We start from the raw sequence: 26,554 nt of genomic DNA, 5'->3' as shown, positions 1-26,554 counted from the left end.
CGGTGTGGACTCTGTATGTTATTTGTTTTAGAATTCGGCACGTTTCCTGCTAGTAATTATGTACGTGTTGGTTGGAGAAGGGAAGAGTAAGGCGATATGGACTCTGTATTTGTTTTTTTTTTTCATGGAGAGTTATGTACGTGCAATCCTATGATGGAGGATTTTTTTGTGTCCCTCAAGAATAAAAGATTTTTTACATGGTTTGTTAGGAGGGTATACTTTTTTGGAAGAATTATGTAAGTGTTTTTTGTTGATAATTCTGTACGTGGTTTGCTAGGGTGGGTGATTTTTTTTCTACTCGTCATTACGTACGTGTAGGTTGGGTTAGACTCTTTTTGTTTGGACAGTATATATTTCTTTTTTGAGAATCATGTATGTGTCTTTTTGGAGGATTTAGTACGTGGTTTGTTGGGTGTTTTTTTTGAGCTAGTCAATACGTACGTGCAGGTTGGGTCAGGTTGAGTCTTTTTCCGGCAAGAGTAATGTAACATAAATCGTAAGGTCAAGATAAATCAGTTACATAGATTGAATGGTTAAGATATTCTTAATGATGTGGATTAACGTGGGAGTACGTATGATGCTTCCAATTAGTAAATATAAGATAAGATGATAAGGAAACAAATAAATAAATAATCGGTTGTTCCTCGTGTAACATTAGAAGATTTTGATTGGATGTTTTTAGTACCCGAATGAGATAAACTACTTTAGATTGTACTGTCATGTCGTTCTGTAGCGTAGCACGGGCATTTTGCTAGTCTAAACTACAATTTAGGTTACCCATCTTGCAAACAAAGAATTCAGTTTTCTCCATCTCTACCAGAAAAACAGAATCTATCGGCGTGTAGTTGCAACTATCAACATGAGGCCACATATTTCTTTAATTTTGAATCCAGATAGGTGTTGGAAAACGTAGTAGAAAACAAAAAAAAATCGCCCTACGATCACCCAGGAACAATATGAAGATGCATAACGCGTTGTGATCAACGATCGTTATTGACTCCGGGAGTGCAGCGGAACTAGACGAGTCGGTGTAGATCGTACTTGGAGTGCCTCGAACATCGATGACGATCTCGCGAATTGCCCTCGAATGATCTCTCAAACATAAGACCGAAAGCACGGGCTCTCTACTTGGTTGCAAGCATACAATTTTCATGATCCGGCAGCGCTTCGCCGTCCAGAGCTAATCATCGCCGGAGAATTAGAGGGAGGAGATTATAACCACACGGGGCTTCTAATTATGAGGATTAGAGGTGGCTAGGGCTAGCTCTAATAAGTCAACTAGGACCGACAAGAACTAGAACTAGATTAACTAGAGGAGGCTCCAAAACTTGTGTTAACATGCGGTGGAAATCCTCTAGTATATATAGGTTAGAGGGGAGGGAGAGGGCAGCCACCAAGGGGGGGGAAGGAGTCCCCCTTGGTGCGCCAGCCCTGTGGGGGAGTCCAACTCCCACCCCAAGTAGGATTCGGCCCCCCTTGATAGGAAGGGGGGCACTTGCATATGTGCCTATGTGGCCCATATCTCCTTCCACCACTTGGCCTTTTAAGGCCCGTTGATATTAATTTAAAAATAGTAATGTTCTAAATATTTTTAGACCATTTTATATATAATTTAACATCCCCGGAAACGTTTTCCACCTATATATATTAATTGGTAATACCCGGTATTATCCGATAATCACCGAAACCCTTCCGGTGACCCCAAAATGCTTCTGGAACCTCTCGGAACTATTCCAGATATTAATGAAACAATTCCACAAATATATTCTCATTACTCATCCCACTAACACTCAGCGGATCGTGATTACCTTAACGTTGTGAGCCCGTAGGTTCGGTAAATCATAGACATGAACGAAACCCCTTCTTTCAATGACCGATAGCGGAACCGTGGATATCCATATTGGCCCCTATGATTACACGAATAGTATTCAAGTGAACCTTAGGTTATCATGTGTTGTTCCCTTTGCTTCGCGATACTTTACAAAACCCGGTGTGCATCGATATCCTCCTGAGTCATCACCATGCTCACTATACAACTGCTCATGTTACCGGTTTTGTTCTTCTTTCTCGTTGACGTGTTCCGGCATTCCCGTGACGTAGTCACTAGTGTTTGGCAAGACGATGATGGATGCCATCACAACGAGAGGGCCCTAAGAATATCTCTCAATCGTCGGAGGAACAAATCCCACTCTCGAGCTATCCGGTCACTTGTTAGACTTTCCGGTGTGCCTGAAGGTTGTCGTTATGATCCCCTAGTTACAGATGACGTTTGAGAAACCCCAAAGCCCACCATTCGGTAGGAAGTGACCGAGACACTCTCATGGTCTGAGGAACTAAAACACATGCTAACACTCCGTGTTATAACAGATGATTTCAGACGATATAATCACATAGTATAACAAACAAGTATTGGGTCAATTCAATATGATCGTTCTTCTAACATCATACCCTCAATGTTGTTTTAGGACTATCCTTACACTGAACGATATCCTAAGATCCAGAAAACATGATCACCAACAACACTTGAGCCAGTCTTAGAGGCAAGACCGGGAACCTATTGTTACCATTTATCATTCCACACGTGCATATGAGTTTTCCACTGAACCACATATTCCAGTTTCATAGCAGTTATAACATGGAATATAAACTCTTAACTATGAATATGGAGATATAATAATACATTATTATTGCCTCTAGAGCATATTTCCAACAATCCCCCACTTGCACTAGAGTCAATAATCTAGTCAGCACTTTTAACTTTTACACCAATGGCAATTCGGTGTCAATCCATGCTTTGCTTGTGGTATAGACTTAGTCCTATCGAATCTGAAAACTTCAGATCCGTGTGTATCATTTGCATTTCTATGCATCCATCATGCTTTCACATGAATTCATAATTTATGTGAAACAAGCTTACTATATATTGAATCACTGGCAAGACCTTTGATTTCCTTAGATTGAGGCATAGAACCACTATATGAGAACAATGTTCTATTTGCACAATCATCTAGAAACCATACTAAGTTCATAAATGAACCTTTGATTCTTCACCCTCTATTGTTGCTTCTAAAGCAACAATATACCCAGCCTTCTGTTATAGAATTCACCACAGTAACTATCTTGGACCAATTCCAACTTACTGTGCCACCATAAATCATTTAATTGAAATTGAAATTCGCTTGGAGCACCAATTGAAGATTTTTGTTGATCTACTACTTACAGCAAGCATGTATTGATGTAACTCTTTACAACAGTCTCTTCATTCTCTCCATATGTGAGAAGCATGTCCTTAGTACTTAACGATTTTTTTACTCTTGTCCTATGATCAACAATTTGACTATACTATTAACTTTACTCACAACTTATTTGCAGTACTTGAACATATCTGGTTATTACATACCATGGAATTAACACAAGTGTGATTGAAATCATGTATTCCACTCATCAGTATTTCATGTATTTCTCGCTAAGAACTCCTTCCATGCGACTTTGACAAGAAAACTCTTTTTGACATTTTTCATACTAAACCACTTTAGTACTTTTGTCAATATGTATTTTGGCTAAGCCCGATTAGACACTACAATCTCCATAGATTATTATGTCTAATACAAGGACTATATTGCCTAAGTACTTTACTGAAAAACTATTTTCAATAAAATCTTAATCCGTGTCAAGAAATTTATATAATTTTTAATCAACAACGCGTCATGCACACACAGTGTTTAGAAATATTATCATGCTCCCACTTACTTTCTTGTAAATACAAGCAACTTTGTTTCTATTGATGAAATCATATTATTTGATTAGTTAATCAAAACAAAGATTCCAACTCCACTATGCTTACTTTAGATCATAACAGGATCTTTTGAAGTTTGCACACTTACTAGCATCCTCTGGATCGAGAAAATCACCTTGGACCGTATCAAATATACATCCTTGGTTCTATTTCCATCTCATGGGAATCATCTCGACATCCATCTGTTATATCTCATAACTAAAATATTTAGTAGTTTCTAGTTTAATCCGACTGACTTTAAGTATTATTATGATGAGACAATCTCGTAATAATCAACTCCTTGATCTTGTCATAAACTATTTGCAACAAGTCAAGCATTATAAAACATTTTTATCTTTGTCAATTTATAGATCCATCTCTACACTTTAGACTTTAAGTCTTTTAGGGGGTCTATCAAGTTCTAAACTTGAATTATGTGTATGGATACTATCTCGGATTATTTTGACGTATAGCCAATTCCGGAGTCAGGGCCCATCAACGTGCATTAAGTACCACGACGGCGCATTTAGAGGTTGTTTGGTTCTAGGCCTAACAATGCCACACCTTGCCATACAACGTTGCCACATTTGCCTAAGGTTAGATCTTCAAAATGAGAGCCACAAGTTGGCAAGCCCAAGGGAATCTTGCCACACTTTTTGAGTGTATGTGATGTGGGACCCGTGTGGTTTGTCTAAGGTGTGGCTTGAACCAAACACTCACCTAAATTGGTCAAACTTGCCTAACCTTAGGCAAACTTAGTCTCAAACCAAACAACCCCTAATTAGTAGCTCTTCAACAAGAAAGCTAGATTTTGTGTTGTTGGACCTGGCAGCAGCTAAAAAACGTATTTGGCGAGCTGTGGAATGCTTGTTTGTGCCAAGTAAAGTTGTATGTGGGATGCTATGTTGTGGTACTCATACTCTAGTGGGCAACTGGTATATATGTTCTTTCTGGTTTGCCCAACTGCTGCAGGTTCACCATGTTTTGCAGTTGTTGTTGTTAGCATGAATTATTTAGCTATGCTACGTTGGTCTCAGCTTGAATGCTTGATAGACTTTTTTTTACCAAAATATGGCCGCCATCACCCCTAACTAGGAGGATCCTGTTAGCTAGTAGTATGTTGTTTCTGGTCTGTCCAACTGCAATTTCACTATGTTGTGCACTTGTTTTGAGCATCAATGCATTTGCTATGCATTCGGTTGGTCTCAGCTGAACAGAGTCTTTTGTACCAAATTATGGCCGCCTGCAATGCAACAAGGAGGAAGTCCCTGCCTGACGACAGCAAGCGCGCATTGTCGCCAATTGCCATGACACCCGTGATGGGTGTCCGGTGAGCTTCCACGTGCAAAGAGGCCACTGGAGTTTTGGCTGTTGTGCTCTATGCAGGCGCGACGTGCCTGATCCACCTGCCGTGAGCAGTTGATGTATAGATTGTGTTAACTATGTTCCAATTCTGCTAACTGTGTTGTTTCTTTGATAGATGAGCAGTTGATGTATAGATTCTGTTGCCAAAAGGGTAGTAATATATAGTTTGTAGCACTAGCTTTGGTTAGCAGAATTGCACTAGCTTTGATTCTGTTGCCAAAAGGGGGAGTAATAGTTTGTCAGATCATTACTACTACAAATAAATTATTTTGCTATACTATGTTGGAGACTTGGAGTTGTTCAGCTTTGGTAGATCCGCAGATCCCTAGCAGTTCATAGGTGACCGACGAGCTTGAGCGCTTTAGCCCAAGATGAGCAGCAGGTCGTCGACCTCTGCATCTGCATGCAGGTGAAGATGAGCAGTTCATATATGGTAGATTCTGTTGCCAAAAGGGAAGTAATACTTCGTGCTAGCTTTGGTTAGCAGAATTGCACTTAGCTTCGACTCTGTTGCCAAAGCGGAAGTAGTAATATTTATCAGATTATTACTAGTGCTGCAAATGAACCTGGTCGCTAATTAGTAATAAAATTATTATGGTAGCTGATATACGTAGTATGGTTGTAATTAATCAGTGCTGTTGTCGCACCTGTAGTTGTTGATCTTGTTGTCCCAGGCAGCTCCCGCGCTGACTGAAGAAGCGCACTTGTCGAGAGATCAGTTATCCAACCAATGGCCGGCGCTTGCTCGGCTTGGATCCTTGCCGTTTCGCCTTGTTCACTGTTAGCTAGCCGTTATTACAGTTTATTATGGCTGACAGTCATCATTGTTGAGATATTTATTTAGCACATGTATTCTTGTATTCCAAGTCTCCTCATTGTGTATAGTTGAGGATATGACTTGCCCTATGTACTATATATACTTGTGCATATGCACCTATCAATACATTGAGAGTTGCATCCTATTCCTCTGCATGGTATCAGCCTAACCATCGGTCCCAGCCCTAGCCGCGCCGCCATCGCCTCTCCAGGCCGCCGCCGCTCCCGCTGCACCGCGCCGCCGCCTCCCCGGCCGCCGCGCCTCCTCCCTCCCTCCACCACAACCTCTCCCCGCCGCGCCTCCACCCTCCCCCGCCGCGCACCCGCCCTTCCCTGCCGCACACCGCCGCTCACCCCGAGCCGCCTCCCTCCCGAAACCCTAAACCCCCTCCCGATCCCATCCCGCGCCGCCATGTCGTCCCTCGTCACCTCCTCCTCCTCCAGCGCACCCCCGAGCAACCCCTTCGACTCCTCCTACGGGTCCGAACCCGACGAGCCCCAAGCCGCCGACATCCGCAACATCCACCTCTCCGATCACGTCCCCATCATCCTCTCCCACACCTCCGCAAACTACTATGCCTGGAAAACCTACCTCAATCTCCTCTTCCGTGAGTACAACCTTCGTGATCATGTGGACGGTCTCGCCAATTTCTTCGCCGGCGCCCACGACGCCAACTGGCTCGCCATCGACGCCACCCTCATCCGGTGGTTCTTCCTCACCGTCTCTCCAGACATCTTCCACACCGTCGTTCGCGATGGGGACGATGCCTACACGGTGTGGACCAAGATCAATGGCCTCTTCACCGACAACAAGCTTCAACGGATTGTTTTCTTGCAGCAGGAATTTTTTGGGTGTCACCAGAATGACTCCACCATCGACGCCTTTTGTCTCCGGCTCAAGACCCTCTCCGACGAGCTCAACGACGTCGGGTTCAAGGTGGGCGACGAGCTTCTCCTCTCGACGCTCACCGCCGGCCTCAACGAGGACTTCGGCAATGCCGCCTCCAACCTCACCCTCATGGCCAACCCTACTTACGAGCGGGCGGTGGCCTATCTTCGCCTTGAGGAGCGGCGGATGAAGCACCTCCGCACCCGCGCCGTCCACACCGCGCTCGCCGCCGGCCTCTCCACCGGCGCCTCTACACCGCCCTCGGCGCCCCGTCCTCCGGCCGTCCCGCACCCTACGCCGGCGCCGCAGCCGCCCCAACCACCGCGCAATGGTGGGAATGGCGGCAACCGTCGCCGGGGTCGCGGCGGTCAACGCCAAGGCGGAGGCAAAGGCGGCGGTGGCGGCGGTCAAGCTCCCCAACAGCAGCCCCCGCCACCCTGGGCCGGCGGCTACAACCCCTGGACGGGGGTCGTGCACGCATACAGTATGCCAGTGCCGCGGCCCCCCGCCCCGGGCATCCTCGGCCCCTGCCCGAGCACTCACCAGGCGCTCCTGGCCACGCCTCTCGGCGCCCACGGCGCGCACGGCGCCCCTCCTGCCGCGCCCTCCTACGGCGCGTACGGCGCCCCCGGCGCGTACGGCGCCCCCTACTACGACCCGGCCCTTCTAGCGGCGCTGCAGCAGCCGCCACCCTACTCTAGTGGTGGCGGTGACTGGATTATGGACTCCGGTGCCACCTCTCATATGTCCGCTCATCCGGGTAACCTCTCCTCCGTCCATCCCACTTCCACTCCCTCCCGGATCATCATCGGTAACGGTGTTGGTCTTCCCATCTCCCATGTCGGTTCTGCACCCTTTCCTTCTAACTCTCGACCTCTTTCTCTTAATAATGTCATTGTTTCTCCTCATCTTATTCAGAACTTAGTTTCCGTTTGTAATCTTTCTCGTGACAATTTTGTAACTGTGTAATTTGACGAAGTTGGCTTTTCTGTTAAGGACGCTCGCACCAGGATGATTCTTCACCGCTGTGACAGTCCCGGCGACCTCTACCCAGTTCAGTCGCCGTCATCTCCGGGTGGTCCTCGAGCTTTTTCCTCCGGCGTCGATCTTTGGCATGCTCATCTCGGGCATCCTAGCACTTCTTCACTTCGTCAAATAATGAGAGGATTTTCTTTTTCATGTAATAAAACGACCGCTCACTCTTGTGAAGCCTGCCGGTTAGGCAAACATGTTCGCCTTCCTTTTAGTTCCTCTTCCACAGTTGCATCTTTTCCGTTTGAGTTGATTCACAGCGATGTATGGACATGCCCAGTACCTAGTAATTCTGGTTATCTTTATTATCTTGTTATACTGGATGACTACTCTCACTTTGTGTGGACATTTCCTCTTCGTAGGAAATCCGATGTCGCCGCCACTCTCATTGCATGTCTCCACACAGTTCGGGCGACCCATACTCGCGCTTCAGACCGACAACGGGAAAGAATTCGACAATCTCACCATTCGCCATCTTCTTTCCTCCCACGGCACCGTGTTTCGCCTCACGTGTCCATACACCTCTCAGCAGAACGGTCGTGCCGAGCGCATCCTACGCACCCTCAATGAGTGTGTGCGTACCCTTCTTTTCCATGCCTACATGCCCTCTCGGTTTTGGCCAGATGCCCTCGCCACCGCCACCCTTCTTCTTAACCTTCGGCCATGCCGTCCGCGCTGGAATTACGCGCCTCACCATCTCTTATATGGCACTCCTCCCTCCTACGATGGTCTCCGAATTTTCGTTTGCCGTTGTTACCCCAACACCACCGCCATTACCCCTCATAAACACGCTCCTCATTTCGTTCCGTGTGTCTTCCTTGGTTACCCGGCCAACACTAAGGGTTATCGCCGCTATGACCCCGTGTCTCACCGTGTCATCACCTCACGGCACGTGTACTTTGATGAGCTTGTGTTTCTCTTTGCACAGGAATAGGTGGCACCGTCTTCCCCTCCCGCGGCGGGTTCTCCTCCGCGGCGCCGCCCGCTGCAGGCCTTGCGTGCTCCGGCACCCTCGCCCGCGGTGCCCTCCTCTGGATCGGGGCCATCCGCGGCTCCCTCCTCTGGCTCGACGCCTTCGTCGCCCGATGCCGCGTCGACGTTGTCCCGATCCCCCGCCATGCATGCTGGGCCGCATGCTGGGCCGCCGGCTGGGCCGGCTTCTCCTGGCGCGGCCTCCCCTGGCACGGTCTCGACCCCGCCTCGGTCGCCCGCCTCGCCTCGGTCGCCCGCACCGACCCCGCCCCGGTCGGCTACTGGCGCGATCGCCGCCTCGTCGTCGCCTGGCTCTTCCGATGACGCGGCCTCGACCCCAGCCCGGACCGCCTCTCCCATGGACGCCGTGGATGCCACCGCTCCTGTGGCCGCCGTGGATGCCATGGCCTCGCCGCCACCCGCGGCTGCTCCGACGGCCGGGCCTGTCACCCGTTGGCGCACCGGTGTCTTCCGCCCGAGCTTCCGCTATGCGGATGACTACATCTGCACCGCCTCGACGTCCGCTCCTTCCCCGCTACCGTCCTCGGTTCGGGCCGCTCTCCGCGACCCCCTTTGGATGGCCGCTGTGCAGGAGGAGTTCGACGCTTTACAGCGGAACCGGACTTGGCAGCTTGTTCCCCATCCCCGGCACGCCAACGTGATCACCGGGAAGTGGGTCTTCAAACACAAGCTTCGTCCCGACGGCACTCTTGATCGCTACAAGGCGTGTTGGATTGTTCGTGGTGTCCGGCAACGCGTCGGTGTGGACTTCACCGACACCTTCGCTCCGGTTGTTAAGCCCGGGACGATGCGCACTGTTTTATAGTTGGCGGTCTCTCGTGCCTGGCCGGTTCATCAGATGGACGTCTCCAACGCGTTCCTCCATGGTCATCTTGAGGAGCATGTCTTCTGTCAGCAGCCCACGGGGTTCGTTGACCTGGCGTGTCCCGATCATGTGTGTCTGCTCTCACGCTCATTGTATGGGCTCAAGCAGGCTCCTCGTGCCTGGTACCAGCGCATCGCAGCGTTTCTTCACCAACTCGGCTTCCGCTCTACACGCTCCGATGCTTCGCTGTTTGTTTATCACCAGGGCACCGACACGGCGTATTTGCTGCTCTATGTTGACGACATCATCCTGACAGCCTGCACTCCTGAGCTCCTTCGCCGGCTTACTGATCGTCTCCATGCTGAGTTTGCCATCAAGGACTTGGGTCCGTTGCACTACTTCCTCGGTGTTGAGGTGGTGCGTCGTCCTGATGGTTTCTTTCTTCATCAACGGAAGTATGCTCATGAGCTCCTCGACCGTGCTGGCATGCTTAACTGCAAACCGGCCGCCACTCCTGTCGAGACGAAGGACAAGCTCTCTGCTACTGATGGTACTCCTGCTCCGGATGCTGGCTTCTACCGGTCCATTGTTGGTGCTCTCCAGTACCTCACTCTCACTCGACCGGAGCTACAGTATGCGGTTCAGCAGGTCTGCTTGCATATGCATGCTCCTTGAGACGTTCACTGGACTGCTGTTAAGCGGATTCTTCGCTACATCTGTGGTGCTATGGATCTTGGTCTTACTCTGCGCGCCTCCACTGCCACTGATCTGGTCGCCTACTCCGACGCCGACTGGGCTGGCTGCCCAGACACCCGTCGTTCTACTTCGGGTTACTGCATCTTCCTTGGACCATCCCTGGTGACGTGGTCGCCCAAGCGGCAGCCCACCGTCTCACGGTCCAGCGCCGAGGCTGAGTACCGCGTTGTGGCTAACGTTGTTGCTGAGTGCTCCTGGCTTCGTCAGCTTCTTCACGAGCTCTCGTGTCCTATTGAGAAGGCCACGGTTGTCTACTGCGACAACTTCTCCGCCGTCTACCTCTCCGCCAACCCGGTTCATCATCGTCGCACCAAGCACATTGAGCTTGATATCCATTTGATCGGGATCAGGTGGCTCTTGGCCATGTTCGTGTTCTGCATGTTCCTACCTCCCAACAATTTGCCGACATCATGACCAAAGGCTTGCCTACGACGTCTTTCGAGGAATTCCGGTCCAGTCTCTGCGTCAGCAACGGTGTCGCTTCGACTGTGGGGGGTGTTGAGATATGTATTTAGCACATGTATTCTTGTACTCCAAGTCTCCTCCTTGTGTATAGTTGAGGATATGACTTGCCCTATGTACTATATATACTTGTGCATATGCACCTATCAATACATTGAGAGTTGCATCCTATTCCTCTACAATCATGTTTGCACATGCTTCCATTAAAGTAGCTGACTGTGTAGCAGTCATTTCAATCACTTGGCTGCGGTGTCGGCATCAATCCTAGTCGACACCAGCGATCTACAGACTCTAGTGTGAGAAAAGAGTTTGAAGCCATGATAGTGTTGTTGTTGTTGTTGTTGTTGTTGTTGTTGTTGTTAATTGGCTTGATCTATTGTTGTTTGTTGTTTGTTGGCTGTGTTGTCCGAAGCCCTTGATCAATCACAACACTCAGCGAATACAGCCGGAGCAGCAGGCCCTGAACACAGCCCTTAGATCAATCCAACCTAGGGGAAACAAATCAAGTGAAACTTTGTAAGATCCAGCCCAGGGGACTGGAATATTTAGCCGGTGGATTCGCAGCGCCATCTTCTGAGCCGGCCACCGCCGCGGCCGTCACCAACAGCCCCAACGCGCGCCCCCACGCCGCCGCGACACTTGTATGAATTGCCTAAAGCAGTTGTGCAATCAGTATGAATTTTGTTGAAAATGTTTATCAAGCTCACTGAAAACAAGATTAGATGTTTCTGGAACCCATCCAAACATGGTTCAACTTATTTCTAAGACTTGTAAAAAATGACTGAAATTTGTATAAACATGTTTGAAATCCTAGATTTGCGTGTACTCGTAAGAATTGATCTGAATGTATATTTTTGAAAACAGTTGTGCAAATCAGTATGAATTCTGTCGAAATATTTCTGAAGTTTGTTGGAAGAAAGATTAGATGTTTCTGGAACCAACCGAAAAATGGTTTAACTTACTTGTGGGACTTTAAAATGACTGAAATTTGTATAAACATGCTACAATTCCCTAGATATTATGTGTGTATTCGTGCATTGGAATTTGTGTGAACGTGTTTCTCTTACTCAAAACAATGAGATATCATTGAAATATTTGCTGGAAATCAGTGAAAGCTTATATGATTAATTTCTGAAGAAGAGTATGAAGTTCAAACCAAACATTATAACTAAGTTATCTGGGATGGAGGGAGTAATTATTTGTGAAGTCTGTGTGAGAAGTATATTGGAATGGAACTGAAATAAGATCTCCACGACAAGGATGGAAGCAAGAAATGGCAACAATAGTAAGCACAAGGTCATGATCTGGATACAAGCTGGACAGATTCGGCTGGCCTGCGAAAATATTGAACCAGAACAAACAAAATTCAACTCATGGATATCTAAATAGAAGCTGAATCGGATCGATAAGCTGTTAAGGAGTACATTTGATTGATTGTGTGCCGCTTCAATTGCAGTGCACTTGCTGCCTTCATTTTTCCAGTTTGGTCTGTGCTACTTTAACAGTAGTATTCTGTAATCCATGTGTTCCACATAGTGTGCTCAGGACATAAGAGCAAAATGACAATTATCTATATTTCGAAACAACCAGTGACCTGGTCACGTGACCTAAAACGACGAAGCCCCTCTCACCCCTCTGTAAATAGAGAGGTAGGCAAACCAGAGTTGTTTTGGTGCTCAACAGGTGAATATATGATTCTTGTTTTGCAAAGATTCCACATATCTCTGTGCAACTGCAGTAATCAGTAATACTCCCTTCGTTCCATAATAAGTGCCGTGGTTTTAGTTCAAATGACTAAAACCACGACACTTATTATGGAACCGAGGGAGCAATACTTAACAAAAGAAAACATGTAAAAGTCTAATGCATAACAGATTGATTCATGGTAACAACAAATGCACGACATACTAATGACATTGCAGTTGGACAAACCAGAAAAACCATGCTAGATAGCCCTGCTAGGCACTAGAGTACTAGAAAGCCCTGCTGATTGGCTTGCAAGGTACTCTACTAATATTTTTTATCTAACTTGATCAGTTACTTCTTCCACCAGCATCTAGCCACATAAGTCTTGACTTGGCACAAACAACCTCATCATGCAGAAAGCTTGCCAGGAGAAATGCAGGTTTTTTAGCACCTGATTGTCAGGCCCAACAACAAAAGAGGCACGGCATGCTGCTACTAATTAACTTACATAGATCGTTTCGGATTTGTAGTAGTACTTGAGGTCAAAGGGGTCAGCAAACCTCAAATCAGAAGCATGTCGGTGGCTGCAAATTGGACCTGCCACATCAGTGAGTGGGCTCTTGAAGAGCTCAAGTTTGCAACCTTTGCTGTTCCATTTTGCGTTGGTCAGAGGCTTCAGCTTGGCATTCACACCATCACCTCCCGGAGAGAAACATTCCTTGGCCACGACGACCACCATCTGCTCCAGCACCCGACCTCTCTCCGCAATGAACTTGAGGAAAGCAACTTCGCTTCTTGACCCACGGAACTCGTAGAAGAACAACTTCTTCAAGCTCTGCAGGACACATTTGATGGGGCCACCCTCCTGCCAGAACTTGAGATTGACCTTGCCAGTGGACTCTTTAGGTATGCGTGGGGACTGCAAATGAAAACAATCAGCAGGACATATTAGCGCATACATAGTTCAGGGATCTTATCTATGAGGACATATCATGCTGCAGCAGGCCATCAATCGTATAATTAATCTGACTAATATGTTCATGGATCTTACATATTATTTATCTATGAGGATAAATAATCAGCTCTGACAATGCAGCAAGTGTAGTGCAGTTAACCAATTTTACCTGGACATGGAGGGTCTTCAGGTTAGGAAAGCATCTGAGAAAACCAGGCACTTTCTTGACAGAATTGCGGCAACCTAATTGCACCTCTATGGCCAAAATCTGGACAGTGGGCACAATGCTCTCCTTGGCCCCAGCCTGTAAATAATGCACCTAAGGTCAGATAAACTAATTGGGATCATACATTGGCACTATTATTAATTGACACGGCAGAGAAGCAAATTAAATTAGGATGTACCACGATGATGGTGTTGCTAATCCCCAACTCTTGCTCTCCTGGCCGAATGTATCCCAACACACGCAGGTTAGGTGCAGGCCGAGCTCCAGGAGGTTGGGGAATCTGGCGCCGCGCGGTACGGCGGCGGTGTCCGGGATCCTCCAGACGCCGAGATAGAGACGGGTGAGGGAGGAGCAGCTGAAGATCGTGGCGGGGAGGCGCAAGTCTAGCGGTCAAGGGCGGTTGACAAAGACGAGTTCTTGAACCCCCTTGGCGACGAGGATGTCGAGCCAGCGCGCCATCTCGCCCCGGTGCTCCTCCATGATGGTGCGGGTGAGGTGCACGCAGCGGAAGGGCCCCGGGTGCGCCGCGAGGACGCGGGACACCGCGTCGGTGACGGCGCGGGGAGAGGGAGCGCCGATGGTGAACTGCCCGGCCGCGCCGCCGTCCGGAAGAAGATGGCTGTCCACAAGAGCGAGGGGCGCCGAGCGCCAGAGTGGACGCCAGCGCGAGGAGAGGGAGGGCGGCGGTGCGCGCGGCGTCCTTGGCGGGGAGGCGGGAGATGATGTCGCGGAGGAGCACATCGGGGAGGCGGCTGATGCGGTCGACGCCGTCGGAGACCCAGGACGCGCCGGCGAGCGAGAGGGTGGTGGTGGGGGCGGGGGAGACGGGCGGGTCGGGGAGGTAGTCGTAGACGAAATAGAGCACCAGGTTTATGCCGACGTCGAGCGTCGCAGGGTCCCGGCCTTCGCGCTCCATCTTGGCGAGCAACTCGCTCCTGGGGGTGCCGACGAGGAAGTGCGGGTCGTCCATGGCCGCCGGTGGTGGGCGGAGGCGGAGGGCGGAGGAGGGTTTGGTCGTGCGGAATGATTGAGGAATGGAGGCGAGGGTTTCGGCAAGTCGCTAGCGAGCGAGAAATATTGGGCCAAATGTCAGTCCGAATCAGGTCTCTCATGGGCCCTAGAAACAGCTTCTCTTCAATTTCAACGTCCATTTAAATTGTGTAGTTGCCTAAAAAAATTAAATTGTGTAGTTGCCTAAAAACAAATTAAACTGTGTATTACGCCCAAAAAATATATTGTGTACTTATTGCTAAAAAATAATTTAAATTGTGTAGTTAAATCTAAAAAAATTAAATTGTGAAGTTGCCCTAAAAAAATTAAATTGTGTAGTACTAGTGGTTCTTACTATCAAAAAAGAGGTAAATACACCAATGGTGCTCAAACTTGCCATAGATGTGCAGTTTAGTGCCTGAACTTGTATAATACATCGAACTGGTTTCATAACTTGACATGGATGTGCATATACGGTTCAAATGACGTTTGTATACGCCCGCGACCAGGGGCGGAGCTCAGTTGGGGAAGACCTGGGCCATGGCCCGCCCAAGATTTTAACAAAAACATTAATACCTATACTTTTGCAGCTCAGCCCAGTAACTATGCAACGTCTATTCAGGCTACTACTTGTCGATGCAAAATCCAGCAGTGTGGCCGGTGGCCGGTGGCCGGTGGCCAGCGTCCTCCACTTGCAACGAGATGCGTCTACTTCTGCTCGTCTTGGTTTAGTACGGGCACACAATAGAGAGCAGCTGCCATAGTTCCAATAACCATGCAGGAGCAGCCTCACAGCGAGCTGCGTCCAGCCGGCGGCCAAGGCAACCAGCAATCGAGCACTGCATCTTAAATTCCCTTGCAATTGCGACTTGCGAGTCTATACAACATAAGTCTTATTTCTTCCCCCAAATTCTGATTTCGCCAACTCCGATCATAGCCTGATTTTTTCGCTCAACTATACTTTACATTCTATAAATTGCAGCAGCGAGCCACCTTCTTGTTCGATAAAAAAGAATCAAAGTGCCAGAGTCATCTGCTGGGTCACTTGCTAGGGTACGAGTAGAAGCAAAGACGATGATCACGCGCGCAGGCAAAAGACCTTACAGAAAAGCAACAATGATAAACTCATGGATAATTGCAGACTAGATATATAGTTGTGCTTTCTTTTGAGTTGGCCCGCCCAGGTTTTTCATCCAAGCTCCGCCACTGCCCGCGACGGTGAGGAGGCGCGCCAACTTGGCATGGGACCCGCTGTCGGTGACTGGATGGCGGGGGACAAGGGTACGTGGATTGGTTTTTTGCATAAACCCCTCCGGAACTATTTTTCGTACAATAAGGCCCTTACTGAGAAACTGACAAATTATAAAATACAAACTATAACTATATAAATGCTAAAACTGGTGTTATGGTGGTTCGAACGGGTGACCAACCAGTCGAGTGCATGCATGGCTAGCCACTAGACCACTTCACATTTGTTACTACATGATGATTCATAATCTTTATAAACATTGGCGGAACAACATAAATAAAAAGAATTTATTTTGCTAGGTATAAATAAAAGGAATTTAGTAATCAATAAAATTATTACCGACTCTGTGACTCGAACATCCGACCAAAGCTTATAGACCAGGCATGGATGCCACACTCTAACCAATGAGTTCTCATGTATCAATAGTACAAGTACTCTTTACGACTGTATAACAAACATAATTTCAAAAGAATGCAAAAATCTCATGTCATTTAAAAAAGAATTCATGTGTTATTTTAAAACACATTTGTTCAATTGAAAATATTTATGAATGATAAAAATGTTTATATGATTCAAGTATTATTCATGTGAGGATCCGCAATCTAAGGTCGTACTGGGCTTGAACTTTTTTTAGAAAACACACAAACTTTTATATACTATATAAACATTTTAAAACATCACCGTTTTTACTTAAAGCATGAATACAATTATATACTACATGAATATTTCATTAAAAATGTGGAAATTTTAAAATTATATGATAATTTAGTTGAATATATGAATGTTTCTAAAATTATTTTAATATTTTATTAAAATGTGAACATTTTTTAAATTATAAAATATATTCTTAATTCATAGATTATGTGTATTTGGTTAAATTATTGCATTTATATTTTATAAAATTATATGAACATTTTCATGTAATTTGTTTTAATATATGTATATTTTTTGTAACTGAAAGTGCTAGTTATCGACTAGAGGGGGTGAATAGGCGATTTTTATGAAAGTCTTCGAGACACACTAGTAGAAAACGGGACATTAGTCCCCGTTCATAAGGGTCTTTAGTCCCGGTTGTGCAACCGGGACTAATGAATCGGGACTAAAGCCCCCCCCCCCCTTTTTATTTTTGGTCGTGTCACGAACCGGGACTAAAGGGGCTCCACGTGGCCGCTGTGGGGTGCTCAGGCAAGAGGACCTTTAGTCCCGGTTGGTAACACCAACCGGGACTAAAAGGCCGCTACGCGTCAGGCTCTGCCAAGCACTGGGGTTTAGGGTTTTTTAGGAGGGGTTTAGGGTTTTGGAGGGTTTGGGGGTTTCATTTTGTGTTTCCTTTTCTTGTTTACCATTCAATTCTTTTACATTTACGGGTTTCCATTTTTATTTTATGTTTTTCATTCAACTCGACGTTAGCTACTACATATAGCAATGAAGAAACCATCACAGAACATCATCATGAATATAGAGAAGTGACCTCTCTTTCTCCATGCTTGGTCGAACAACAAGTTTTCGTATATCTATTCGATGCTACTATATATATACATATAGTACACGTTCATGCATATATATAATATAACATCTCTTACGATCCCTAATATCTTATTACCAAAATCGCATTCGAAATACCGATGAGCATCACGTCAGTTTTCTGACTTTTTTCACTTGGACCCCACTTGACAGTTCAGTGGTTCCTATGACTAAAAAATAAGAAAATAAAACTACGAAAGAAACTATGTCTTCATACTCCATTGTCTTCAAGCGAATGTTGATACGTCTCTAAGGTATCTAGAATTTTTGATTGTTCCATGCTATTATATTACCCTTTTGGATGTTTATGGGCTTTATTTTACACATTTATATCATTTTTGGGACTAACCTACTAACCGGAGGCCCAGCCCGTATTGCTGTTTTTTGCCTATTTCAGTATTTCTTAGAAAAGGAATATCAAACGGAGTCCAAATGGAATGAAACCTTCGGGAGCATGATTTTTGGAACGAACGTGATCCGGAGAACTTGGAGTGCAAGTCAAGAAGCTTGCGAGGCGGACAGGAGACAGGAGGGCGCGCCCACCCCCTCTGGGCGCGCCCCTATCTCCTAGGCCCCACAGGCGGCCACCGACGTACTTCTTCCTCCTATATATACCTACGTACCCCGAAAACATCCAGGGAGTCAACGAAACACAATTTCCACCGCCGTAACCTTCTGTATCCACGAGATCCCATCTTGGAGCCTTCGCCGGCGCTTCGCCGGAGGGGGAATCGACCACGGAGGGCTTCTACATGAACACCATAGCCCCTCCGATGAGTTGTGAGTAGTTTACCACAGACCTTCGGGTCCATAGTTATTAGCTAGATGACTTCTTCTCTCTTTTTGGATCTCAATACAATGTTCTCCCCCTCTCTTGTGGAGATCTATTCGATGTAAACTCTTTTTGCGATGTGTTTGTCGAGATCAGATGAATTGTGGGTTTATGATCAAGTTTATCTATGAGAAATATTTGGATCTCCTCTGAATTCTTTTATGTATGATTGAGTTATCTTTGCAAGTCTCTTCGAATTATCTATTTGGTTTGGCCTACTAGATTGATCTTTCTTGCCATGGGAGAAGTGCTTAGGTTTGGGTTCAATCTTGCGGTGTCCTTTCCCAATGACAGCACGGACAGCAAGGCACGTATTGTATTGTTGTCATCGAGGATAAAAAGATGGGGTTTATATCATATTACTTGAGTTTATCCCTCTACATCATGTCATCTTTCTTAATGTGTTACTCCGTTCTTTATGAACTTAATACTCTAGATGCAGGCAAGAGTCGGTCGATGTGTGGAGTAATAGTAGTAGATGCAGGCAGTAGTCGATCTACTTGTTGCGGACGTGATGCCTATATACATGATTATGCCTAGATAATCTCATAATTATTCGCTTTTCTATCAATTGCTCGACAGTAATTTGTCTACCCACCGTAATACTTATGCTATCTTGAGAGAAGGCACTAGTGAAACCTATGGCCCCTGGGTCTATCTTTTATCATATAAGCTTTCAATCTACTTTTATTTGCATCTTTACTTTTTGCATCTATATTATAAAATACCAAAAATATATTTATCTTATCATAGTATCTCTATCAGATCTCACTTTCGCAAGTGGCCGTGAAGGGATTGACAACCCCTTTATTGCGTTGGTTGTGAGTTCTTTGTTTGTTTGTGTAGGTGCGTGGGACTTTTGGGGATCCTCCTACTGGATTGATATCTTGGTTCTCAAAAACTGAGGGAAATACTTACGCTACTATTGCTGCATCACCCTTTCCTCTTCAAGGAAAACCAACGCAAGCGCAAGACGTAGCAAGAAGAATTTCTGGCGCCGTTGTCGAGGAGGTCTTCGCTCAAGTCAAGACATACCAAGTACCCATCACAAACTCATCTCCCTCGCATTTACATTATTTGTCATTTGCCTCTCGTTTTCCTCTCCCCCACTTCACCCTTGCCATTTTATTCGCCCTCTCTTTCCCAATCTTCTCCTCTCTTTTTCACTTTCCTTTTTCGTTTGCTCGTGTGTTAGATCGTTTGCCTTGTCGTTATGGCTAGTTCCTTATCCGCTCCTATGTCTCCCGAGTTTGAAGTTCTTCACTTCAAGCAAAGGCAAGGAGAAAACTTAAGAGATGCTTGGTATAGGATGATGGAATCTTATCGCAAGTGCACCCTAGAGGTGAACTTTAGAATTCTTCTTTGCAATTTTTATTTTGGGTTAAACATGACGCATAGACAACTCTTGGATTGCATTGCCAAGGGAAATTTTATTGAAATTGATCCTAGTATTGCGCATGAAATTATAGAGGGAATAGTGGGAACACTACCTCAAAAGGGAGGACCTCATCCTACCCAAGAAGAGACACAAGTGTTTGGAAAGATTTGCGAAGTAACAAAAATATTACAAAAGTCTCTTGAGCCTCTTAAAAGTGTTAGCGGAAACCTTCACTGCATGAATATGTTGATTACTCTTTGCAATAAGCGGTTGGATTCTTTAGATCTAAAAATTTCCGAGTATGAAGGGAAATGTAAAGAACTTCCCGTATTCGAGCATGACTCCGCTAAAAAACTGAAAATCAAAGATGGCACTACTTAGATCTATCTTCACTTTTATGCCTAGCTAGGGGCGTTAAACGATAGCGCTAGTTGGGAGGCAACCCAATTTTATTTGTATTTCTTGTTTTTGTTTCTGTTTATTAATATTATTTTTTCTTCTACCTTCTGTTTAGATGTTTTCTTATGTTTTAATTAGTGTTTGTGCCAAGTAGAACCTATAGGATAACCTATGATGATAGTTAATTTGATTCTGCTGAAAAACAGAAACTTTGCACGCACAAAATTAGTTTTGTTAAATCACAGAAACGTGCTTTTTGCGTTGATTATTTTTGCTTCTGATCAATAGACAAATTGTCCAGGACTTCCTATTTTGGTAGGATTTTTAGAGTTCCAGAAGTTTGCGTTAGTTACAGATTGCTACAGACTATTCTGTTTTTGACAGATTCTGTTTTTCGTGTGTTGTTTGCTTATTTTGATGCATATATGGCTAGTAAAATAGTTTATAAACCATAGAGAAGTTGGAATATAGTAGGTTTAACACCAAAATAAATAAATAATGAGTTCATTACAGTACCTTATGTGGTGGTTTTGTTTTCTTTCACTAACGGAGCTTATAAGATTTCCTGTTGAGTTTTGTGTTATGAAGTTTTCAAGTTTTGGGTAAAGCTTTGATGGACTATGGAATAAGGAGTGGCTATAGTCTAAGCTTGGGGATGCCCATGACACCCCAAGATATTCAAGAATAGCCAAAAGCCTAAGCTTGCGGATGCCCCGGGAAGGCATCCCCTCTTTCGTCTTCATTCATTGGTAACTTTACTTGGAGCTATATTTTTATTCGCCACATAATATGTGTTTTGCTTGGAGAGTCGTGTATTATATTAGTCTTTGATTTTTTAGTTTACCACAATCATCCTTGCTGTACACACCTTTTGGGAGAATCCTACTTGATTGAAATTTGTTAGAATACTCTATGTGCTTCACTTATATCTTTTGAGCTTGATAGTTTTTGCTCTAGTGCTTCACTTATATCTTTTAGAGCACGGCGGTGGCTTAATTTTATAGAAATTGCTAGTCTCTCATGCTTCACTTATATTATTTTGAGAGTCTTTTAGAACAGCATGGTATTTGTTATGGTTATAAAATTGGTCCTAGAATGATAGGCATCCAAGTTGGGTATAATAAAAACTATCATAGGAAGTGAATTGGATGCTATGATCAATTCGATACTTGATAATTGTTTTGAGATATGGAGGTAGTGATATTAAAGTCATGCTAGTTGGGTGATTATGATTTTAAAGAATGCTTGTGTTGAAGTTAGCAAGTCCCGTAGCATGCACGTATGGTTAAAGTTGTGTAACAAATTTGAAACATATAGTGTACCTGGCTTGTGCATCCTTATGAGTGGCGGTCGGGGACAAGCGATGGTCTTTTCCTACCAATCTATCCCTCTAGGAGCATGCACATAGTGCTTGATTTTTGATGACTTCTAATTTTTTTGCAATAAGCATAGGAGTTCGTTTAACTAATGTTGAGTCATGGATTATACACACTTTTACCTTTCCATCATTGCTAGCCTCTTCGGTACCGTGCATTGCCCTTTCTCACCTTGAGAGTTGGTGCAAACTTTGCCGGTGCATCCAAACCCCGTGATACGATACACTCTATCACACATAAACCTCCCTATATCTTCCTCAAAACAGCCACCATACCTATCTATTATGGCATTTCCATAGCCATTCCGAGATATATTGCCATGCAACTTTCCACCGTTCCGTTCATCATCATCATCATGACATACATTACTTTTGTCATATTGCCATTGCATGATCATGTAGTTGACATCGTATTTGTGGCTAAGCCACCATGCATAACTTTTCATACATGTCACTCTTGATTCATTGCACCATCCCGATACACTGCCGGAGGCATTCATATAGAGTCATATCTTGTTCTAGTTTCGACTTGTAATTCTTGTGTTGTAATCAATAAAAGTGTGATGATCATCATTATTAGAGCATTGCCCAAAAAGAAAATAAATAAAGAAAGGCCAAAAGAAAAAAAAGAAAGGCCAAAGAAAAAAAAGAAAAAAGGAAAAAAAGAAAAAATAAAAAAAATGGAAAATAAATAAAAAGGGAAATGTTACTATCTCTTTTTTCCACACTTGTGCTTCAGAATAGCACCTTGTTCTTCATGTAGTGAGTCTCATATCTTGTGCTTCAAAGTAGCACCATGTTTTTCATATAGAGAGTCTCATATGTTGTCGCTTTCATATACTAGTGGGAATTTTTCATTATAGAACTTGGCTTGTATATTCCTACGATGGGCTTCCTCAAATGCCCTAGGTCTTCGTGAGCAAGCAAGTTGGATGCACACCCACTAGTTTTCTTTTGTTGAGCATTCATCTATAGCTGTAGTCCATCCGTTGCATGGCAATCCCTACTCCTCATGTTGACATCAATTGATGGGCATCTCCATAGCCCGTTGATTATCCTCGTCAATGTGAGACTTTCTCCTTTTTTGTCTTCTCCACACAATCCCCATCATCATATTCTATTACACTCATAGTGCTATACCCATGGCTCACGCTCATGTATTGCGTGAAGGTTGAAAAAGTTTGAGATTATTTAAGTACGAAACAATTTCTTGGCTTGTCATTGGGGGTGTAGAATTTGGGAACATCTTTGTGTGACGAAAATGAAGCATAGCCTAACTATATGATTTTGTAGGGATGAAATTTCTTTAGCCATGTTATTTTGAGAAGACATGATTGCTTTGATTAGTATGCTTGAAGTGTTACTATTTCTTTTATCAATATGAACTTTTATTTTGAACCATTTGGATATGTACATTCATGCCACAGTAAAGAAAATTACATTGAGAATTATGCTAGGTAGCATTCCACATCAAAAAATTTGTTTTTATCATTTACCTACTCGAGGACGAGCAGGAATTAAGCTTGGGGATGCTTGATACGTCTCCAACATATCTATAATTTTTGATTGTTCCATGCTATTATATTACCCCTTTTGGATGTTTATGGGCTTTATTTTACACATTTATATCATTTTTGGGACTAACCTACTAACCGGAGGCCCAACCCATATTGCTGTTTTTTTTGCCTATTTCAGTATTTCGAAGAAAAGGAATATCAAACGGAGTCCAAACGGAATGAAACCTTTAGGAGCGTGATTTTTGGAACGAACGTGATCCGGAGAACTTGGAGTGCAAGTCAAGAAGCTTGCGAGGCGGCCAGGAGACAGGAGGGCGCGCCCACCCCCTCTGGGCGCGCCCCTATCTCCTGGGCCCCACGGGCGGCCACCGACGTACTTCTTCCTCCTATATATACCTACGTACCCTGAAAACATCCAGGGAGCCAACGAAACACAATTTCCACCGCCGTAACCTTCTGTAACTGTGAGATCCCATCTTGGAGCCTTCGCCGGCGCTCCGCCGGAGGGGGAATCGACCACGGAGGGCTTGTACATCAACACCATAGCCCCTCCGATGAGTTGTGAGTAGTTTACCACAGACCTTCGGGTCCATACTTATTAGCTAGATGGCTTCTTCTCTCTTTTTGGACCTCAATACAATGTTCTCCCCCTGTGACGCCCCCGATTCAATCGTACACTAATCATGCACGCAAATATGTACGATCAAGATCAGGGACTCACGGGAAGATATCACAACACAACTCTACAAATAAAATAAGTCATACAAGCATCATAATACAAGCCAGGGGCCTCGAGGGCTCGAATACAAGTGCTCGATCATAGACGAGTCAGCGGAAACAACAATATCTGAGTACAGACATAAGTTAAACAAGTTTGCCTTAAGAAGGCTAGCACAAACTGGGATACAGATCGAAAGAGGCGCAGGCCTCCTGCCAGGGATCCTCCTAACTACTCCTGGTCGTCGACAGCGGGCTGCACGTAGTAGTAGGCACCTCCAGTGTAGTAGTCGTTGTCGACGGTGGCGTCTGGCTCCTGGACTCCAGCATCTGGTTGCGACAACCAGAAAGAAAGGAAAGGGGGAAAAGGGGGGAGAAAGCAACCGTGAGTACTCATCCAAAGTACTCGCAAGCAAGGAACTATACTACATATGCATGGGTATATGTGTAAAAGGCCATATCAGTGGACTGAACTGCAGAATGCCAGAATAAGAGGGGGATAGCTAGTCCTGTCGCAGACTACGCTTCTGGCAGCCTCCGTCTCGCAACATGTAGAAGAGAGTAGATTGAAGTCCTCCAAGTAGCATCTCCAAGTATCATCTCCAAGTAGCATCGCATAGCATAAACCTACCCGGCGATCCCCTCCTCATATCCCTGAGGTAGAGCGACCACCGGTTGTATCTGGCACTTGGAAGGGTGTGTTTTATTAAGTATCCGGTTCTAGTTGTCATAAGGTCAAGGTACAACTCCAAGTCGTCCTGTTACCGAAGATCACGGCTATTCGAATAGATTAACTTCCCTGCAGGGGTGCACCACATAACCCAACACGCTCGATCCCATTTGGCCGGACACACTTTCCTGGGTCATGCCCGGCCTCGGAAGATCAACACGTCGCAGCCCCACCTAGGCAAAACAGAGAGGCCAGCACGCCGGTCTAAACCTAAGCGCACAGGGGTCTGGGCCCATCGCCCATAGCACACCTGCACGTTGCGTACGCGGCCGAAAGCAGACCTAGCCTAGTGGCGTTCCAGTCCAATTCGGCGCGCGCCGCTCCGTCGCTGACGTCTGAAGTGCTTCGGCTGATACCACGACGTCGGGATACCCATAACTACTCCCACGTAGATGGTTAGTGCGTATAGGCTCGTAGCCGACTCAGATCAAATACCAAGATCTCGTTAAGCGTGTTAAGTATCCGCGAACGCCGAACAGGGCCAGGCCCACCTGTCTCCTAGGTGGTCTCAACCTGCCCTGCCGCTCCGCCACAAAGTAACAGTCGGGGGCCGTCGGGAACCCAGGCCCACCTCTACCGGGATGGAGCCACCTGTCCTTTCAGCCCCCTCGTCAGAATCACTTGCGGGTACTCAAAGAGCTGACCCGACTTTAGTCACCATCTGTATAGTATGTATGTATGTATAGTATATATCCGTGATCACCTCCCAAGTGATCACGGCCCGATAGTATAGCAAGGCAGACTGACAAGAATGTAGGGCCAATGATGATAAACTAGCATCCTATACTAAGCATTTAGGATTGCAGGTAAGGTATCAACAGATGTAGCGACAATGTCAGGCTATGCATCAGAATAGGATTAACGAAAGCAGTAACATGCTACACTACTCTAATGCAAGCAGTATAGAGGAGAATAGGCGATATCTGGTGATCAAGGGGGGGGGGCTTGCCTGGTTGCTCTGGCAAGAGAGAGGGGTCGTCAACTCCGTAGTCGAACTGGTCAGCAGCAGCGTCGGTCTCGTAGTCTACCGGAGAGAAGAGGGGGAAGAAATAATGAATACAGAGCAAACAAAGCACCACAAAATATATCAAGGCAATACGCGGTGTTCGGTGTGCCCAATCGCGGTAGTAGGTGATACCGACGAAGGGGGGAAACATCCGGGAAAGTATTCCCGGGGTTTCGCGTTTTCGGACAAATGAACCAGAGGGGGAAAGTTGCGTGTTTGGTATGTTAGAGGTGTGCGGTGGACGAACGGGCTGCGTATCCGGGTTCGTCTCGTCGTTCTGAGCAACTTTCATGTTGAAAATATTTTAATCCGAGTTACGGATTAAAAGATATGATTTTTAAAAGATTTTAACAAATTTGGAATTTAATTATTTATTTAATTAATTCAAAAAAATGTATTTATGACGTCAGCATGACATCAGAGTGATGTTAGCAGGTCAACGTTGACCATTGACCTGGTCAACCTGACGTGTGGGTCCAGTGGGACCCACCTGTCATACTCTGTTTAGTTTAATTACAGATTAGTTAATTTAATTAGTGATTAGGTTAATCTAATCAGGATTAATTAACTTAATTAATTACTCAATTAATTAATTAATTAATATTTTAATTATTTTAGTTGTTATCTATTTATTTAATATATTTATTTTTATTTTTTTCATTATTATTTTTTTTAAATCCCCTTTTTTTTTAAACGTTATGGGGCGTGGGCCCTTGTGGTCAGTGGCCCAGGGGGCCTAGCGGGCGCTGGGTACGGGGTGCGGGCACACGCCCGAGTCCACCTGGGATGGGGTCGACGGGCGGCTGTGCGGGCGTAGCCCGCCTTGGCGGCGAGGGAGAGCTGGGCGCGGGCGCCGGCGGCCAGGGACAAAGAGGAGGGGAGGGTTCAGGGGCCGGTGTCGCCGGAGGGAGAGGAGGCCGGGGTTGGAGGCGATTCGGTGGAGGGCCGGCGACGGCGTGCAGGGGACGGCGCACGGGCTCGGGAGGCGGGACGAGGCCCGTGCGTGAAGGGGGACGCGGTCGTGCGTGGCCGTGCGTGCGAAGGCGCGGCCCGGGGCGTGCGGGGCCGTGGCTGTGG

General features: G+C 45.8%; 1 protein-coding gene across 2 annotated transcripts; it reads right to left on the bottom strand.

Moving 5' to 3' along the window:
- Positions 1-11,256: 11,256 nt before the first annotated feature.
- LOC119278412 lies at positions 11,257-14,775 on the bottom strand. Of its 2 annotated transcripts, XM_037559765.1 has the most exons (4): positions 13,939-14,775; positions 13,704-13,838; positions 13,140-13,498; positions 11,257-11,545 (listed from the first exon to the last, which is right to left on the bottom strand). In XM_037559765.1, exons 1-4 carry the CDS (start codon positions 14,728-14,730, stop codon positions 11,491-11,493), a joined length of 1,341 nt encoding a protein of 446 aa, XP_037415662.1. In that variant the 5' UTR covers positions 14,731-14,775; the 3' UTR covers positions 11,257-11,490. The 2 variants fall into 2 exon arrangements, with proteins under 2 accessions (XP_037415662.1, XP_037415661.1); XM_037559764.1 differs by lacking the exon at positions 11,257-11,545 and having other exon boundaries at positions 12,735-13,498.
- Between the last annotated feature and the right edge of the window lie 11,779 nt (positions 14,776-26,554).

This window comes from Triticum dicoccoides, chromosome 3B (assembly GCF_002162155.2).
Source record: "Triticum dicoccoides isolate Atlit2015 ecotype Zavitan chromosome 3B, WEW_v2.0, whole genome shotgun sequence".
NCBI lineage: Eukaryota > Viridiplantae > Streptophyta > Magnoliopsida > Poales > Poaceae > Triticum > Triticum dicoccoides.
Note: the sequence above shows the minus strand (reverse complement) of the source record. Positions and strands in the feature narration are given on the sequence as shown.